The 19,541-nt window shown below is 40.3% G+C and overlaps 2 protein-coding genes across 11 annotated transcripts in view; both read right to left on the reverse strand.

Moving 5' to 3' along the window:
• The window catches only part of LOC140520808 (disintegrin and metalloproteinase domain-containing protein 32-like), a 119,267-nt gene extending 112,669 nt beyond the window's left edge, over positions 1 to 6,598 (reverse strand). For 2 of the 4 annotated variants that reach the window (XM_072635128.1, XM_072635124.1), the window contains exons 1-2: positions 6,389 to 6,598; positions 1,738 to 1,814 (exon numbers count right to left, since the gene is read on the reverse strand). In XM_072635128.1, coding sequence (XP_072491229.1) covers positions 1,738 to 1,814; positions 6,389 to 6,446 — 135 coding nt within the window. In that variant the 5' untranslated portion in view covers positions 6,447 to 6,598. The remainder of the gene's footprint in view (positions 1 to 1,737; positions 1,815 to 6,388) is intronic. The other 2 variants (XM_072635125.1, XM_072635126.1) reach the window with 2 other exon arrangements.
• Positions 6,599 to 17,448: 10,850 nt separating this feature from the next.
• The window catches only part of LOC140520807 (disintegrin and metalloproteinase domain-containing protein 18-like), a 131,887-nt gene continuing 129,794 nt past the window's right edge, over positions 17,449 to 19,541 (reverse strand). For all 7 annotated transcript variants that reach the window (XR_011972648.1, XM_072635119.1, XM_072635121.1 and 4 more), the window contains one exon: positions 17,449 to 17,608. Coding sequence is in view for 6 of the 7 variants with exons in the window: in XM_072635122.1 (XP_072491223.1) it covers positions 17,571 to 17,608 (38 nt within the window). In the remaining variant the exon portion in view is untranslated. The remainder of the gene's footprint in view (positions 17,609 to 19,541) is intronic.

Raw genomic sequence — 19,541 nt, forward strand, 5'->3', positions numbered from 1 at the left:
GCCAGCTGGGGGGAGGAATAAGACTTTATTTTTGACACATTCAGGGCCTTCTGCATACTCTATGTCCAATGTTTCTGGAAAATATGGAAATTCAAAAAGATAAGTTCAGGGGACCCTTTAACATACTTCTTCCTCTGTGATAGATGTTGGCCCATAAGCAGCACTTAACTTCATGGTAGTCTGTTTTTTATGATTATCATGATCACTGCAAGGGGAGATAAACTGTCCCCTTAAATGATACTTCTTAATGTCTTTGTGTGCATGACCAGTTAGGCCAAATCATTTCCCTAAGGAGAGTCTGTGAGCTTTCCTTTCATTTAACAGCAAACTTACTTAAGTCTTTTTGTTTCATTTATAGCATAAATGGCCAATATGAAAATGCTTCTAATCATATTGATTTACTGGTTATTTCACATCGATTGATTTACTGGTCATTTCACGTCTGATCCCAAGCAATTCTCTGTTTTCTGCTACCTGTATTATTTCTCTGACAGCATGGTTTTCTTCAGCAATGAAGGACGAACACAACCCTGTGAGTAGACACAGCTGCCTGAATGGGGACCCAGCTAGCTGGGTAACTCAGCTCCTCCTCTCCTGTCTGCCTCCCCCTCCCATTCCTTCTCCTCTCCAAAGGAAGGTAAATTTGGATGGCCAAAAGATGCCCAGCTGACTTGAGTTTTACTGGCTAGATACCTCCCTTCCACTTCCCTCCCTTCCTCTCTCCTCTCTCCTCTCTCCTCTCCCAAAACCTTAGATCTACTGCACTCTGAAGCTCAGAAGTTTCCCTTCCAGCCTGATATCTTACCTCATTAAAGGGGCCATGCCCTGGCTACCTGTTAAACAGGCCTATTCAATGAAGAGGCCAAGGTCTCCCAGTGTATCCTGGGTCATATCTAGTCATCCTGATGAATATCTGGTCACTGGACTCAGATGGCTCTGGAGGAGAAGTGGGGCTTGTGACCTTGCACAGGCCTCACTTACTCAAAACAAAGTCAAGTGCAAGGCATGTCATCATTTCTCTGATGGCATGGTCTTCTTCGGCAATGAAGGATGAACACAATCCTGTGAGTAGACTCAGCTCCTCCTCTCCTGTCTGTCTCCCCTTCCCCTTCCTTCTCCTCTCCAAAGAAAGATAAATTTGGATGGCCAAAAGATGCCCAGTTGATTTGGGTTTTACCAGCTCCTTCCCTTCCCTTCCCTTCCCTTCCCCTCCTTAAAACTACTGCACTATGAAGCTCAGACACCATGGGGCCCCTGCCTAAGGGCTCTTCTGGTCCCTCCTGGCTTAAGTGTGATTATCAATAGTAACTGTTCCTGCTTCCCTCCTAGCCTGATATCTTTCTTTTTCTTTGAAAGTCATATAAAGAAAGTAACATACAGAGATAAGGTAATTTTATATATAAAATCAAGCTAAAACATTTTCCCCCTCAAATAACTGGATTTTCCAGTGAAAAAATTTTAGGCTTAATCTTTCAGGGAAAGAGTAAGATATATAATATTTAATGCCTCAGTTCTCCACTTCACTTATGATATAGAGATATTATCTAAAAGGCTATAAAAACCCACTATTTATTTACTCTCATCATCCCACAATGAACCTGATAGGTAAATTTATGTTCCTTTTAGGTAGTCATATATGCTGGTAGCCTTACTTACTGAAGTGTTGCTAGGTTTCTTGGTGCTATTAAAGAAATATGAATTAATATCATACTTAGAATTCTGAGTAATCCTTCTTACATATTCTGAGTCTGAATCACTTGAATTTGACAGAATCTCCTCTGGAATTGTGATCTCAACGAACGACTGCTGAAAATCTGGAGAAAGCAAATAAGTTTTTATTACCTGCTAAAATAATCTCAGTTCAGGACCTACCAGTTCTCTGACTCCCCTTGATAAAGTATTCTTCATTTCTAAGTTTCCTTAGTATGACCAATTTAATCTTTTCTATGTATCACTCCCATTTGTCTCTAAAATTAGAGCTTTTATGCCTAAAATTTGTGCCAGCAAGATTCTTGTAATTCTTATAATTTTTCCTTATTTTAACTCATTATTTTCCGCTGCTCTCTCCAGGTTCTATAATCTTCCATTTCTCTACAACGGTCTGAAAAGGCAGTGTTTTTCACCCAGGATACAATCTGGGGTCCTTCCTCTACCTTCAATCCCACTTACCACTAACCTTTTCTTGCATCTTTCTTATACCCATGCATCTTCACCACCTGCTACTATACAGATATTGGAGCCATATACAAATTAAAAAGTAGAGTTGAAAAAGGCTGTTTTCTATTTTCCACTTCCACAGCTACAGCAGTGAGATAGCAGACCTTGCCTTATGATTCCATCAACGGTGAGTGTCATTTCCCATTTGTCTATTTCCCTTAGTTTTTTCTTATTTTACCCAACTCTGTCCTCCTCCCCAGCTTCTTTATATATATATATATATATATATATATATATATATATATATATATATATATATATATATATATATATATATATATATATATATATATATTTGTGTATATTAGGTTCTTCTTGTTTAATATATGTATTTATTAAATATATATGTATGTATTTATACACAAAGCATTGTGCCACTTACTTGCACAATGGGTGTACAACAAAAATAAAACATTCCCTGCCCTCAAGGAGTTTATATTCTAATTAATGATAGGATACAGCATGTACACAGATTAGAATACAAGGTAATCAGAGAAGGTAAGAGGCACTAATGGTGAGGAGAACAATAAGGAATTCAAAAGACAGAGATGAGGGATTAGTACATACCAGGTGTGAGAAACAGGTTGAATAAATCATCTGAATCTGGAGATGGGATATTACAATAATCCCAGCAATAAATGGTGAGTTCTCAAACTAGGGTACTGGTTAGTTGATCAGAGAAAAGGTGATAGATTCAAGAAATTTTGTAGTAGTTGAATTGACAGAAACTGATAATGGATTAGATGTGGAAGGATGAGGTAGAAGTCAAGTATGATCCTAATAAAGCTGCTCCCAAGCTCCAATATTAAACTTCCTTATGAGCTTCACTGAACAACAGGCATGCCCTGATTTGTCCACACAATCTGGCTTTAGCCACATGACAAGTCTCCACACTCAATAAATCCACTGCCTTTAGCTAGTTACTAATCCCGGATCCAATTCACATATTTGAATAGCTGTCCTTGTACTGGGCCAAAATTACCTCATTCATTTAGCCCAAGACAGGACCACAATACCTAACTATCCATCTTGACCATAAAGGTTCATAATAGCCAATCAAAAAGAAGTCTGACCACCAGATCACAGGAGACGCTTCCCTATTCTAACCCTTTAATCCCTCCTTGCCTTTTAATATTCATAATTTCTGTTATGTAATCAGCATCATTACACTACAAATTTGCCTGTGTTGTCTTACTCGCGACACCTAGTCCACTTCTGAAGGGCATAAATCCTCAATAAATGCCAATACTTGGATTAGAAGTGGTCTGATTCTAAATTCTTTGAGATGACCCCACAACACACCATGAAACCACAACAGTTTTTGGAGTCCCTGGGCAGGCAGAGTCTCTGATTGACCCCATGCCCCATTCCACATGGAGCAGAGTCTTTGATTTGAACCCCCTCTAAATCCACAGGCAAGCCTATCTTTTTCCCTTCTCTTAGCTAGGAGGTCCTTCAAACAGCTAGGAAGGCTTGATTGGATCTTTTGGGCCCTGCCACCCAGGGCTCTTGCAGCCTGGCAAATTCCTTCTAGACTAAGGATGCTCTGTTTAGGAATTTCTCAAGGAGTTCTTTATGAACTCGTTTTTTTTCTTCATCCTTCCAGTGGGATGCCACTGAAGAGATGAACGCAACTATAGGGGGGGATTTCCTTAGGCCTGCTGGCATTCAGTCCCAGATCCCATCTCACAGGCCTAGTAACTATAATAGAGTCTGGTCTCAATATAATCTATAAGACCAAGAAAAGTTATCATTATCTGTGCTTTCTGTTTGTGTTTGTCTGCTCTGGGTCCATGGGAAACTCTATAAATAAAATGCAGCCAGTCAGAAAAGAAAAAACTGAACCTGATCTGGAAAGACTGATGAGTGTCTCTTAAAGAAAAGCTGTTAGAAAGAATCTCTATCTCTATCTCTCTAATTTTCTCTCTCGCGCGTGCACGCGCACGTGTCAGGTTCTGAATGTGGAGGGACACATGAGGAAATCAAGACTAAGGGGGAAACTTCCCCCCTCAAATCTCTCTGAAAAAAAAAGGTTACTTCACTGATCAAAGAGAGGCAGGTGTCAAAGATTCACTTTGGAGTAGAACTAGCACTTAACCCTTTCCTGGGTCACTGAAAAAAGAGAAAAGTTGAAGTCAGTTTAACTGCAATTATCCCACTAGGATTTTGGAAGTCTTATAAACTAAACTTAAGTTCTGGTTAAATTTTAAATAACTTTTAAATCAGTATGTGTGTTAAAACTGGAAACTTGACTAAATTATATAAGATTCCTATTCATTTTAAGAAATCAGAGAGAGCTATGGATTCCTTCCAAGAATGTGGAACCCAGATCTGAACTAAACTAAAGAGGCTCTTAAATGTGAAAACTGGGGTACCTTTGGGTAAACAATAAAATATAACTACAGTTAGTATTAAAATCCTAACCCCAGATTCTGTGTAATACCATTTGAAACATAGCTCCAGGTCAATGAATTCATTCTGGTTACATTTAAAGTGAAATGTCTCCCTTAATTTTGATTTTTAAGGTAAGTCAGAATTTATTATACTATTTCGCACCAAGGTAAATTGCAAGAATGCATAGATCTGATAAAGAGATGCCTCAGTTTTGAGCTCTCCAGTATGAGGGAAAAGAGGATCAGGTGCCAGGGGATCTTTTCCAGAAACCCAATCACCTTGACTGGCAAGTTCAAAGTTCCCAGTCTTGAAGAAGTTTTTAAGTGTGGACACAAAACTGAAGTTTATTTGAGTAAAAGTTCCAAAATTCTTAAAATTCTCCTCTCTGTCATCCTGGCTCTGACTGGGTTACAGCTACCGTAAAATGTTAGAAACACCTACCAACCATCCTACCAGATTCTGTTAACCCTTCTCATCCCAAATGAGATTAAGAAAAGAGAGTGCTGGAAAATAGTAGGGAATTTGAGTTACCTTCCCCCACCTGGCAAAAGGAAGGAGTGGGAGGCCCAGCAGCTCCAGCAGGGGCCCCACTGGCAATAGAGGCACCCTGAAACATGCCCCTCTAGGCAAGCAGTGTCAGCCTCAGCAGGGACTGAAGCTGCCGGGAGGGGGGAAGAGGAATGGGGCAAGAAGCCAGCCTCTGCACTTGGGAAGACCAACCTTCTATCAAAAATTTTTATATGCAATGATTTGGAAATGCAATTAATGTCATCTGAAGTTTATTGTTCATATTATTATTGTATTTCTAAATTGTACTGTAAAATTTGAGCGACCATTGTGAGCCAGAAATGGTGCTTTTTAATCTGAATTTTGTGGAAACTAAATGAGTGTAAAAAATCGTTTTAAACCAGTTCCGCGCTTTTTTTTTAATTAAGCCCTGCTAAATCCTGTCTTATGTTTTGTAACTGCCATTTCGGAAACTAAGTATTTCCACCTTTGCCTGCAGATGAGAGGAAGTTGCAGCTAAAATAATCTGTCACTTATTTAGACTTTAAGATTGCTAACTAAGTTAATCGGGGTTATTGTTATAATGTTAAAAGCTAAAACTGGGTCCACAGCAGCTCTCAGGGTAGAGGGGGTGGATACTTCCCACTCTCCCACCCCTTTAGGAAGACAGCCAAGGTCACCTCCCATGTAGCGTTATGAGGGCTGACCAGAAATAGGGGAACCCCAAACGATACCCTGGCAAGGAAAAAAGATAAGTCAGAGTAAAACAAGTTACGTTAGGGCTGAAAATAGGGGCCTTGCCCCGCAGACAGCACGGGGCTTTCACCGGTCCATGGGGAGGACAGGCAGATCGGTCCCTTCTTTGGGGTCCCTGCCGATTCCCCAGGTTTTGTAAACTCGCCAGATCCCCCAACCATCTCTCTAGCCTTGTCAAACACTTCCCCTAATCTACTGACCAAGTAACCCTGCCCGAGAGAGAACGTTAAGTAAAAGTAATGCCCCGTTCACCGAGCGCTTTGAGGTCACCAGCGTTTTCACCACAGCCCTTGGAGGTGGCATATTTTACACAGGAGGAGACCAAGGCTGGGAGGGATGTGGGCTGTCTGCAGCGGAAGCGCAGGCCAGGCCTCAATTCTCCCTCCCTCACTGCCCTCCTTGGAAAGCTGAGGACACCGGAAGCAAGGGCTCCACATCAGGGCGCTCTTTTAAAAAAGCGCTTCCTTCCTAAGACGGCCACTTGGTCCAAGTCCCCGGCTCCTCCGAAACTCACCAATCCCCAATATGAGCCGACCACCGAGCCCGGCGAGCAGGGGCAGGAGGTACAACATGGCGTGGGCGACTCGTCCCGGTGGCGGTCTCGGCCTGAGCAAACCGCCCGGGCAATCAACCGTTACAAGGCTAAGGATAGCAGGCTGGCGCACGCCGCGCCAAAAGTGCGAGGAAACAGGACTGGAAGGTAGGCGCGTGCGCAGGAAGTGTGTGTGTGGGGGGGGGGGGGGGGGGGGGGGGCGGGCAGGGCTGGAAGTAGGCGCGTGCGCAGGAATGTGAGTGGGGCGCAGAGCTGGAAGGTAGGCGCGTGCGCAGGAATGTGAGGGGGGGTGGGCAGGGCTGGAAGTAGGCGCGTGCGCAGGAAGTGTGAGGCGGGGCGCAGAGCTGGAAGGTAGGCGCATGCGAGCCGGAAGTGCGAGGCTGGAAGGTAGGCGCTTGAGGACATACGTGAGGATGAGTCTGAGAGCTTGTCAGGAGCGACCTGCGGACAGAAGTGGACCTCCAGCTTACCTAATGAGCATCTTTGGCATTCCTTTCCCTGTTCTCTTTTCCACAGAAGCCCCAGCACCATCATCACTAGTTTGCAGGTTCCCCAAACGAACTTCCACTCCCTGCTGTTGGCTTTCCAATAAACCGCCACTTGACTGAAAGCTTGTGTGTGAATACATTCCAGGCAACTCTGTCTTGGCATTCTCAAGGTCCAGGCACCCCTAAACTGTATGAACACCCCCAAATACAGTCATCAGTATTAACAAAGTAAATACAAGGTGATTTGGGATTGGGGGATTTAACAGCTGAAGTCCATTAGGAAAGGTCTCAGGTAAAAGGTGGTATTTGAACTGCGCTGTGAAGGAAATGAAATCTGAAGGAGAGAAGTGAAGATGGAATAGAGTCCAGGTACAGGGGTCCCCAGAGATAAGAAATGATGTGCCTTGTGTGGCTTTGCTGTTGAGGAAGATGGCTGGCACCTTTGCCAAAGGAGTGGCTGTGAAGGTTGGCTGGAAGCCAGACTGGTAGCATGAGGGGTGCTGCCACTTCCGGGGTTTCTGTCTATCTGCCTCTTGGTGACAGTTGGTCATTGGGGAGCCCTTTCTCCACAATAATTTCTCCCCTCAATGACAGTTATGGAGGTTGGGCAAGAAGCTAGTGTGGTGATCTGGGAGATACTACCATTCCTGATGCTGAAGCTCAAGCTCCTAGGCTGTCTCTGTCAGGGTCTAAGGAAGAGAGATGATGGTCAAGGTGGCGATGGGAATTTGTACAATATGTTATCCGATATAGAAAAGTGTGAAATACAAAGCTTCCGATTATAATTGAGTGGAATAGATTCAGTGAAGACTTTTCCCAGGGGTAAAGGAGACCAAGAGGCTCAGGTTACAATGCCTTCATTGTGGAATAATTCCCATAGAAGGACATAGACTATGTAGTGCATTAGGGTCTCAAAGACTGGATAAAACTTACATAACTTTTCGATGCCTTCATTTCAAAGGGGACTGGCTAGATTTCGTGTCTAGAATGTAAAATCATATTCTCAGCTAACGAGAATAATGGTCAGTGGTAGAAGGAGGGTTTTGCGTTAGGGTCTGTACATATCACTGCTTTTCCCTTTGTCTTCAGCTTTTCCTGCTCCAGACCACCTTTCCAGTGGAGATTGCCCCACTTCTTGAGAATCGAATAAATAAACTTTCTGTTATCACTTGGAGAGGCCTCTGAGTAATTAATTTGAGTCAGGGATCTTGCCATCCCATACATAATGATTTTATTTGGAAAGCTACTGATTCCTGAGAGGTCAGAGGCAAAAAAGTGATTTACAGAGCTTATTTTTATAACAGAAAAAGAGAAATTAAAATTACAGCAATCCGAGAAAACTTGTTTTGAACATAATAAAATTGAACAAGGCAGGTTATCTGTCATTTACTTTTCCAGGGATTTCCTAACCCAAATTAGTACAGTTGTAATGTCAACATTTTGAGTGTGGGCTTGTAGAAGGCTTAATGGGGTGTAGAGTGGAACAGCTTTTAGATCTGATATTCTTTTGGATAGGGCCTATCAACCTGTTTGTCAAAGTGAGATTACCTTAGAAATCTTTGTCCTATAGCTGTAGCATTTGCAATTAAAAGCATTACTTTTTAAGGGGCTTGTGTAGACTGACAGTTTTTTAGTTATGAAGAAGGGGGTCTTCGTAGAGTCCAGGAAAAGGGGAACTAAGACTGGAAAAGAGAAACTTAACCTTTAGCAAATAGTCCTATAATGTCTAACTTAATCCCATGATTCTTATTCCTATAAGGACATATATTTCTTTACCTTATTTTTTATCAAATCTCTGTTCACTAAATCTATATAGGCAGAAAGGAATGTCAAAATATTTTTGAGGATACTCTGTTTCCCAGAGCTAAGACCCAGCAAGTAGGCTGTGCCCTTTAGCATAACAATAATACTTTGTGCTCAGGATGATATCAATCTCTGGCAAAGTGTATTGTTTGGACCAGCACCAGATGTTCACTGAGGGATTTAGGCCCCCCTATTTTCCAGGGCCATCCATCACATGTTCACAATCCCTGTTCCTTGTAACTGTCAGGTATTGCACTCCAGTTCTTGTCACAGAACTCTGGTTCTGCATCCTGCAGAATAATCACGACTCCCAAGACTTAAGACAATGACTGTTCCCACAAGCCCAAGAACCCCTGTATTGTTCCAACCATGAGAACTGTCTCAAGACCTGAGAATGACTGTGTTGTAGGCCAACTCCTTTCATGTATATAAGTGGCCCAACCCTCAGCAGCAGTAAGCCCACCTTCTTAGGAAAAGAAAAATAGAGTTTAACAAGTTAGCAGCAAAATATTCTATTTATGTCTTCTGTACTTTTTTTCGTTTGTGTTTCAAGTTTGCAGCCAGGGACCAGATAATTGTGGGGACAATCTGATGAAGACATAAATGGGTGAGATCAAAGATATATGTAGGAGAGCACTGGCAAAGAAAAGGTCCACCTCATTGTCTCTAAGTGGAGGGAAAAGAAGAGAGAAGACAGAGTTATTTCAAAGCTTTATGAAAAGACAGTCAAAAATACCTTCATGGAGTTTACATTCTATAAAGATGGGAGAGGAAAGGATAAAGAGCACAATGAGAGAGACTGACTTCAGTAAAAAAAAAAAAAAAAAAGAGGGGGACCACCCTTCCTCTAAGACTGGGGGAAAGGAATAGAGAATGGGGAATGATATAAAGAGGTTTTAAAGCATAGAATATGAGAAAAGAGGGAGTTTGTTACAGATGTCTCAGTTCTAGTAAAACAGAAGGTGAGATCTTTGCAGAAAGCAAGAGATAAAGGAATGACATAGGAGGTTTGATGAGGTTAGATTTGCAACAGTCTCATGAGAGAGTGTGATTGGAAATTAGGAAAGATTACCCCAGTGCCTGGTACTTTTTTTTTCCTGCCACATCACACTGTTGACTACTATCCATTTTGTTTGCGTAATTAATATGACCCTAAGGGTAGAATTTGTATCAATTTAATGTCATCTATTAAGAAAGAAGTTTTTTAAACCAGTACCAAGTTGCTTTAATGATTACTACTTTATGGTATAATTTACCCCAAAGTATTATTGAGTTGAGATGTTTTGGGATCCTGATTTTATCATCCAAAATGGTGGCTTATTTTATCTGCAATAATACAGTTAACATTTAAATAGCACTTTCAGGTTTGCAATTTTTTTTTAAATTGCAATTTAAATATATTTTCTCATTTGGCCCACACAATATTTCTAAAGACAGTTGCTACTATTACCCTTATTTTAGAGATGAGGCTAAGTGAAGTGCCCAGGATTCCCTTTGAAATGCATGCATAATAGTATCATCAGGTTAAACGGTAACAATTTTGTGATTTCATGATTATAATTCTAAATTTCTTATTTCTTATTCTAACTGCATTTATTCTGGTATACAAAAAAGCCTTTCAATATTTAATGTAATAAAAAAATGTTCATTTTATCTTTTATGATTTATTATAATTAACTCATTCAATTCCAGATCTCCCATACTGAGATCTCTTCACTTGATTGGCGAAAGCTTCACTTGGCCCACTTTATCTAGGGAGTCTCTTCCCACCATCAGCCTTACTGTCCAGAGTGGAGATCAGGCACTAGAGTACCTCTCCCTTTCAGCTCCATTGCTAAGTGACTCATGCAGCTCATTATGTTTACACTGACTCCACGAATGCTTCATTTTATTCCCCAGCTCTCTTCCTGACAGCTGCCTTGCATGTCATCAGTAATGCCACTGCCCCTAGAAATTATCTTGATCTACTTGTCTGTGACTCCATCTTCCCTATAACTTTCTAAACCAAAATTTCCCTGGCCACCAATCCCCTATATGTGATATCTTCAGGATAATTAAAACAAACTCCTCAAAGTCCAGGAATGTCTTTGCTTTTGTATTTATTATCCTCAGGATTTAGTACTGTGTTTGGCACATAGTAACTGCTTAATAAGTGCTTATTTATTCATTCATTTCTTTCCCTTGTTAGAATTCTTCCCACCAGCCATAGTTGTAAAATGTATATTCTTTTGCTCTCAAATTTTTAAAAAATGAGTCTTTTATATTTAATATATTAACTAGGAATTTATTGTGGTATATGGTGAGATATAGTCTAAACAAGGCAGCCAGGTGGCACAGTGTATAGAGTACTGGACCTGGAGTCAGGAAGATGCATCTTTATGAGTTCAAATCAGGTTTCAGATACTTAATAGCTATGTGACCCTCGGCAAATCATTTAATCCTGTTTGCCTCAGTTTCCTCATCTGTACAAAGAGCTGGGGAAGGAAATGGCAAACTACTCCAGTATCTTTGCCAAGAAAGCCCCAAAGGGAGTCACTATGAGTCAGACACAACTGAAAAAAACAACTGATAGCCTAAACTTGTTCTGCCATACTGCTTTTCAGTTTTCCCAGCATATGTTGTCAAATAGGAAGCCCTTAGTCTAGTCATTGGTGTCTTTGAGTCATTCACTTGCTTCTGGGCCTTGTTTAATCTTTTCTATTGATCAAATTTTCTATTAGGATAGGGATTTTTTAAACCAGTACCAACTTATTTCAATGATTATTACTTTATAGTATGATTTGTGATTTAATACTACTAGACTCTGTTCTTTCCTACTTTTTTCATTATTTTCCTTGAAATTTTTTACTTTTTGTTTCTCTAAAATACATTTTGAAATGCATTTGTCCAAATTTATAAAATTATCTGTTGATGTGGGACTAAATTTGTATATTAATTTAGGTAGCATCATATATTATTATAGCCTAGCCATGTACAATTAAAATCTTCCCAATTATTTAAATGTAACACCATTACATTAATTATAATTAGTTCATTTAAACTTAGAGGCCTAATTACGTCCTTGAGGTTTATTCCTAATTGGCTTTCTGGAGTTTATTTTAGATGTAAAGTTATGAGTTCAATAACAATTGCTCTGAACCCCTAGTTAAGAATATTCCTAACCTTTAGGAAGAAAATGAATTCTAACTTCACGTGTGTGTGTGTGTGTGTGTGTGTGTGTGTGTGTGTGTGTGTGTGTGTGTGTATAGCTAGTTTAATTAGCCCCTAGACTCTTCACAGTTGAGGCAGAATTCAGTTTATTAGAAATGTTTGGATAACAAAACAGATTGTAGATGGACAAGTACTAGAAGAAGTTCTAAAAAGAGCTTAACTTCTACTGGGATTTCCATCAGCCCATGTCTTCTGATGTAAGAAGCCAGTAGAACGGATGACCTTCTTTCAATATTCCCTTTCTCTTCCACAGTCAGTGCTTCTAAGGTGTGCTGGAAAGCTGTATTTACTACTACCTCTCAAATGATTCTGGTTCTCTAACTTGATAATTTATAGAAATGATGTAGTCAAGGTTCCTCAGCCTGTCTGAACATGATTCTTGTAAAATATCACCACAGTTCAAAAGACTTACACATTTAGTTTAAAGATATAAAATTGATTAGGCATCTTATCACTGAAAGTGGGATTGAATAAATCAGTAATCCCACCTTCAAATTTTCTTTGTTATATCTGCTATCCCTATAAAATCTGGTTTAGTGTGTTTAGCAAAGCCTTTAGTGCCAAATACTGTATAGCAACAGTGCCAAATTCAAATGGAAATGGAACCTTGTGGTACACATATCGATTTAGGAAACCACAAATATTACCTGTCACGTTCTTATTTATTTTGTTAAACATGTCACAAATATATTTTAATCTGGTTCAATCTGTACTTAGCAAAAATGCCAAGTACAGGCAGTGAGTTTGACCCTTCTGCTCTGTAGCTCTTTCATATCTTTAGAAGGTTTTGCATTATCCATTTTGATGCCCTCCTGAGTGTCTTATACTAAATCTTGAGAAAAGCCTATATATATGCCCAGTTTGTAATCAAATTTTGTAATTAACATTCTTCCCTCTCCAGATGATTCAAACTCTTATTAAAAAAAAAAAAGGGGGGGGCGAAGCCAAGATGGCGGAGTAGAAAGACGCACATACACATAGCTCCGAACCCACAGCCCACAGAACGGCTAGAGGGGACCAACCCACGGTGAATTCTGCACCCAGAGGCCATGGAATATTGGAGCGAGGGAGATTTCTGTTCCGGAGAGACCTGCAAACCTCTTGCGGGGGGTCCTTCACGCTGTGGACTGGGCGCCAGGACTGGGAGCTGAGTGCAGCCCTGCAGCGGCCGGGACACCGTGAGGGAAAGATCCAAGCGGGCTACGGGGACGAGATATCCTGAGGCCACGGGGGTCCCCCCACCCACAGAGGGACCTGCAAACCTCTCGCAAAAGGTCCGTCGCGCTGCAGACGCAGAGCCCAGCCTGGACCTGTGGCGGCGGTGGGGGCCGCAGCTCCAAGAGGTACAGATCCGAGCAGGCTTTAGGGACGGGATATCCAGCGGCGGCACAAGCCCCCCCACCCACAGGTGACGAGGGTCGGTGAGAGAGTCTCTTTGGCGGGTCGAGAGGGGAGTGGGGTGCCCCCATGGCTCGGGCCCCCCCGGGAGATAGAAGCTGAGCAGCAGCTGCAGACAGGGGCTCCCCAAGCGGGCAGGAGCCTGGATCCATTGTGGAAGGTCTGTGCATAAACCCCCTGAGGGAACTGGGCCTGAGAGGCGGCCCTGCCCCGACCTGACCATCTGAACTTAATTCTCACACTGAATAGCAGCCCTGCCCCCGCCAAAAGCCCTAAGGCGGGAAGCAGCATTTGAATCTCAGTCCCCAAACGCTGGCTGGGAGGACCAGGAGGCTAGGTGGGTGTGAGGAGAATATTCAGAGGTCAAGCCACTGGCTGGGGAGAATGCCCAGAAAAGGGAAAAGAAATAAAACTATTGAAGGGTACTTTCTCGGAGAAAAGACACTTCCTCCCTTCCTTTCTGACGAGGAAGAACAATGCTTACCATCAGGCAAAGACACAGAAATCAAGGATTCTGTGTCCCAGCCCACCCAATGGGCTCAGGCCATGGAAGAGCTCAAAAAGAATTTTGAAAATCAAGTTAGAGAGGTGGAGGAAAAACTGGGAAGAGAAATGAGAGGGATGAAAGAGAAGCATGAAAAGCAGATCAGCTCCCTGCTAAAGGAGAACCAAAAAAATGTTGAAGAAATTAATACCTTGAAAACTAGCCTAACTCAATTGGCAAAAGAGGTTCAAAAGGCCAATGAGGAGAAGAATGCTTTCAAAAGCAGAGTTAGCCAAATGGAAAAGGAGATTCAAAAGCTCACTGAAGAAAATAGATCTTTCAAAATTGGAATGGTACAGATGGACACTAAGGACTTTATGAGAAAGACAGATATCACAGAACATAGTGTGAAGATTCTAAAAATGGAAGATAATGTGAAATATCTTATTGGAAAAACAACTGACCTGGAAAACAGAATCAGGAGAGACAATGTAAAAATTCTGGGACTACCTGAAAACCATGATCAAAAGAAGAGCCTAGACATCATCTTCCATGAAATTATCAAGGAAAACTGCCCTGAGATTCTAGAACCAGAGGGCAAAATAAATATTCAAGGAATCCGCAGAACACCGCATGAAAGAGATCCAAAAAGAGAAACTCCTAGGAGCATTGTGGCCAAATTCCAGAACTCCCAGGTGAAAGAGAAAATATTGCAAGCAGCTAGAAAGAAACAATTCAAGTATTGTGGAAATACAATCAGGATAACACAAGATCTAGCACCCTCTACATTAAGGGATCGAAGGGAATGGAATAGGATATTCCAGAAGTCAAAGGAACTAGGACTAAAACCAAGAATCACCTACCCAGCAAAATTGAGTATAATACTTCAGGAGAAAAAATGGTCTTTCAATGAAATAGAGGATTTTCAAATTTTCTTGATGAAAAGACCAGAGCTGAAAAGAAAATTTGACTTTCTAACACAAGAATGAAGAGAACCATGAAAAGGTGAACAGCAAAGAGAAGTCATAAGGGACTTTACTAAAGTTGAACTGTTTACATTCCTACATGGAAAGACAATATTTGTAACTCTTGAAACATTTCAGTATCTGGGTACTGGGTGGGAGTACACACACACGCGCACACATGCACACACGCACACATACATAGAGACAGAGTGCACAGAGTGAATTGAAGAGGATGGGATCATATCTTAAAAAAAAAATGAAATCAAGCAGTGAGAGAGAAATATTGGGAGGAGAAAGGGAGAAGTTGAATGGGGCAAATTATCTCTCATAAAAGAGGCAAGCAAAAGACTTATTAGTGGAGGGATAAAGAGGGGAGGCAAGAGAAAAACATGAGGTCTACTCTCATCACATTCCACTAAAGGAAAGAATAAAATGCACACTCATTTTGATAGGAAAACCTATCTCATAATACAGGAGAGTGGGGGACAGGGGCACAAGCAGGGTGGGAGGGAGGATGGAGGGGAGGGCATGGGGAGGAGAATGCAATCCGAGGTCGACACTCACGGGGAGGGAAAGGATCATAAGAGAATAGAAGTAATGGGGGTCAGGATAGGATGGAAGGAAATATAGTTAGTCCTATACAACACAACTACTATGGAAATCATTTGCAAAACTACACAGATTTGGCCTATATTGAATTGCTTGCCTTCCAAAGGGAAGGGGTGGGGAGGGAGGGAGCTAAAGAAGTTGGAACTCAAAGTGTTAGGATCAAATGTAATGTTCTTACCACTGGGAAATAAGAAATACAGGTTAAGGGGTCAAGAAAGCTATCTGGCCCTACAGGACAAAAGAGAAGACGGAGACAAGGGCAGGGAGGAAGGATAGAGGAGAGAGCAGATTGGTCACAGGGGCAATTAGAATGCTTGGGTTTGGGGGGAGGGGATAAAAGGGGAGAAAATTTGTAACCCAAAATTTTGTGAAAATAAATGTTAAAAGTTAAATAAAAAAAAAATTCAGATGATTAACATTAAAAAAAAAAAAAGCCTGTCCTTCACTTCTGATCCGGAAATCACTTCCTCTTTTCCCACCCACACTAGGAAAAAATACAACTCCCAATTTTTAGAGAGTTAGCACTCCTCTCTTTCTCTTACCCCCCCCCCCAACTCTGTAAAGCAGCCAGTCTAAATCTTACCAGTATGACTGTTACATTCATGTAATAACATGGATAGGCTATACAAAATATATAACTCAATATAGATTTTGTAACAAAATGCTAACAAATTAAGCATTGTTAACAAACAATACTATAGCCTTGTGATGCTAATACAAAGGAAGTATATTAGTGGAGAAAAAATAGAAGCATACAACAAAATTTGCATCAGTGAACACATATATTACATGCTAGATGCATACTTCACAGGTAAGCATACAAGGTGAAGCAAGGAGCCAGTAGGCTTGTGCTAATTCCTTTTTGGTGAGGTGAGAAGGGAAGGGAGACTAAGCTCCTGTAAGAAGTGAGGAAATGCTTTTGAGTATGAATATTGAGGTTTTTAAAAAAAAAGGGGAAGCCTGACTATCAAGTAACATAAAAAACTAAGCAGTTTACAAACCCACAGCCTTACATTGCTTTTTTAAACCTTACACTGGCGTTAGTCCAGTTTTCTTGTGACATCTAAAATCCCTGGAGTGATCCTAGCTTTAGATGCTGGCTATTCTGTTCTTTATGGAATGAAGGAGCTCAGTAGTGTTTTCTTTGGTTTTGTTGTCCTGTATGGCCATCTTGATTGTTAGTAGCGCTGGGGAGCTAGGGATGGGGAACCTTTATCATAACCATCTTAGCCAGAAGTCTTTAAATTAGTTAATTTCAATGCATTTCATAACATTTTTCAGTTCCTATTTCCTATAAGGATTGAAAATCCCTGTAAGGATGTTTAATCCATTCTCACTTACCTTCCTCCTATAATTACAGTCAATATATACTCTATTCTGATTTTTTAATTTTGTATTATTTCATAGAGATCTTTCCAGATTTGTGTTTCTCATACATGTCCATCTTAATTATATTCTAATGTTCTATTATGTTAATGTACCACAATTAACCCATTATACTGTTACTGGATAACAGTAGCTACATACATTTGAAAAATAATTAACATATTTATGGGCAAGATATTAGCTGACTATCTACAGAAGATATGCTTAATTAATTATGGAATCACAGATTCCATAAATCTTCTTGGACTTCTTGCAGGAACTCTGTGGCTCTTCAGAAATAACCAATGGACTAGATCACTAAACAGGAATTACACTGATGCCCTGCTTTTTCAGATTTCTACTATATGTCTCTTCTTCACTCTAGCCTACAAGATCTGCTCCCAAAATAGAAACCTCCATCTAAAAATATGATAGGGCACTTATTGGAATACATGAATCTATTCTGTAAATTCCTTTCACTATAATATTTGGTTCCCAAGGTAGGTGGATTTCTCCCTCTGATTCCAATGGTGGCTAACTAGTTTACTGGGCAGTATCAGAGCTGCCAAAAAGGTAAATTCCAGATCCCCTCGAGGTCCATTCACTCATCTTATTTTGGATCTTGAGATCATAAATTAAAACAATTACCATTAATCACCGATGGAAAAAAATTGGAAAGAAGACTAGAAAGAAGTGAACAAGTTTTCATTCACTGATTTATGTTGTGAGAACTAGTACCTTTAACAAGAAATGAACAGAAAGTAAAGTTTTTCTTTATTTCATTAGTCAGGATTCTGTGAAAGTCTAATCATTTCCTCACTCTAGAGTCCACTTTTTGGCAATTTAGGTGCTCTGATCACTGAAAAGCAAAAAAAAAAAGATATAAATACTTAGCAAGAAAGCATGAGATTTCCTAATTTAGCTATTACAAATTTCTCAGTGAAAAATGTAATTAATTAGTACAGTTATTAGGAGAAGTTGCCCATCTTTCCCTCTGTCTTTGTTAAATTGATCAGCTGAATCTAATGAGACCTCTAAAGCATAATATTCTCTCTTTCCCCTTGGGAAGATTTATTGGAGAGCCATAGCTGTCTCTAGATCTCAAAGTACCTAACTCAGTTTGGGAAGGAATTTTGGTCTTGTCAAAAATGGATATGAAACTCTATTCTAGGGACTAGTAGTAATTCTGGAGAAAATAATTGGACAGAAAAATTACATTGAGCATTACTGAACAGGGAGGCGATGAGAGAGGGAAAGCAGAAAAAAATGTGACTGTTTAAGCTAGAACCATCCCAGTGTGAGCCAATAATTCCAGACTCCACTGGAATACGGAAGACCTTTCAGACTAAACTGCTTTCGTTGTGCCTCACTTCAGCAGAAGTCAAGGCTCCATCTTATGACACTCATCAAAACTTGAATTTGGTGTCAAAGATTAGGGCAAGAAACAACATCCTGTTCTTCAGGAGTCAAGAGAATTTTCTCTGGGCTGAAATGCCTGCTCTAAATATAATTATTAGATAAATTCATGAATACTGAGGACTCGCAGTATGCAAGGTACTAGAAGAAATCAGTTCACATAGTTCAAGTTCTAATTACATTCACTAACTTCTTTGATTGATAACTGAACACCTATTCAACCCGGATAGATTGAAGATTGCTTTTTATTTATTATCTATATTGTCTTACGTGGATATTTGGTTAATAAGAAAAATGAGCTACAGATTGCAAATTTCTGGATAACAAGAGGTAGATAGTTCTCATCACCACTTTAGTACAAAAAATGTCCAGTCCTTGCATCTCCAACTTAATAAAGACACAATGAACCTGGAAAACGTTTATAACCTAATCAGAAATATCTGTGGGGAAAGTTCAATTCATTTTGGCTTTATTATATTAATCTCTTTCTCCTGCTCATTTCCTATTCATACCTTTCCTATCACCCCCAATAAAATACTAGATTTGAAGGAGTGAAAAAACATGTATTTCTGCCTACATTATGGAATTGAAAACAAAAGTAAAATTTAAAAACCATTTCTTTGAATACAACATTTATTTTGTGCCTATCGTACCCAGTCCTGGAATACAAAGATATGCAACACCACATAGGCTCTGGCCTCAAGAAATGTATGGTCTAACAGGGTGAATGTGATATGTATATCAAGTATAACTGAGGAAGGGTCTGATGGGGACAAAGGAGAAATCCAGATAGAGTACATTAGGAAGATCTGAGAAAACTAATTTGAAAAAGAAAACTTCAGAAAGAAAACACTTTCAGCTGGGTGGGGAGGATGGGGAAGCAAAATCAGCAAAGGTTTCAAAGAGAAGGTGAACCTTGAAGAAAGGGAAAGATTGTGAAAGGTGCTGAAAAGAAAATGAATTCCTAAGCACAGGAGATGCCCTGTATAAATGCAGAGGATGGAAGGAGTAATGCCAACTTCATTTAACAATCACTAACTTAGTTCAGCTAAAATGTACAATTTAGGACAGAGAGTAAAATGAAATAAGACTGAAAAAATAGACCGGAAGCAGACTATGGAAAGCCTGGCCTTAAATACCAGAATAAAGATAATTTTATTTAATCTATAAATTAGAGGTCTCTAAGGTGAGGGGCTTTGTACTCCATGGAGGTATTGTGACATGACCCCAAGGGATACAATGATCATAAGCAACAGTGTTAAATGCTGCAAAAAGGTCAAGGAGGAAAAAGTCACCAGATGGCAACTGAGAGAATATTGGTGATTGTTGCAAAAGATATTTCAGTACAATAGTGTGGTTGGCAGCCATATTGTAAG

The sequence above is a fragment of the Notamacropus eugenii genome, chromosome 1 (assembly GCF_028372415.1).
Source record: "Notamacropus eugenii isolate mMacEug1 chromosome 1, mMacEug1.pri_v2, whole genome shotgun sequence".
NCBI lineage: Eukaryota > Metazoa > Chordata > Mammalia > Diprotodontia > Macropodidae > Notamacropus > Notamacropus eugenii.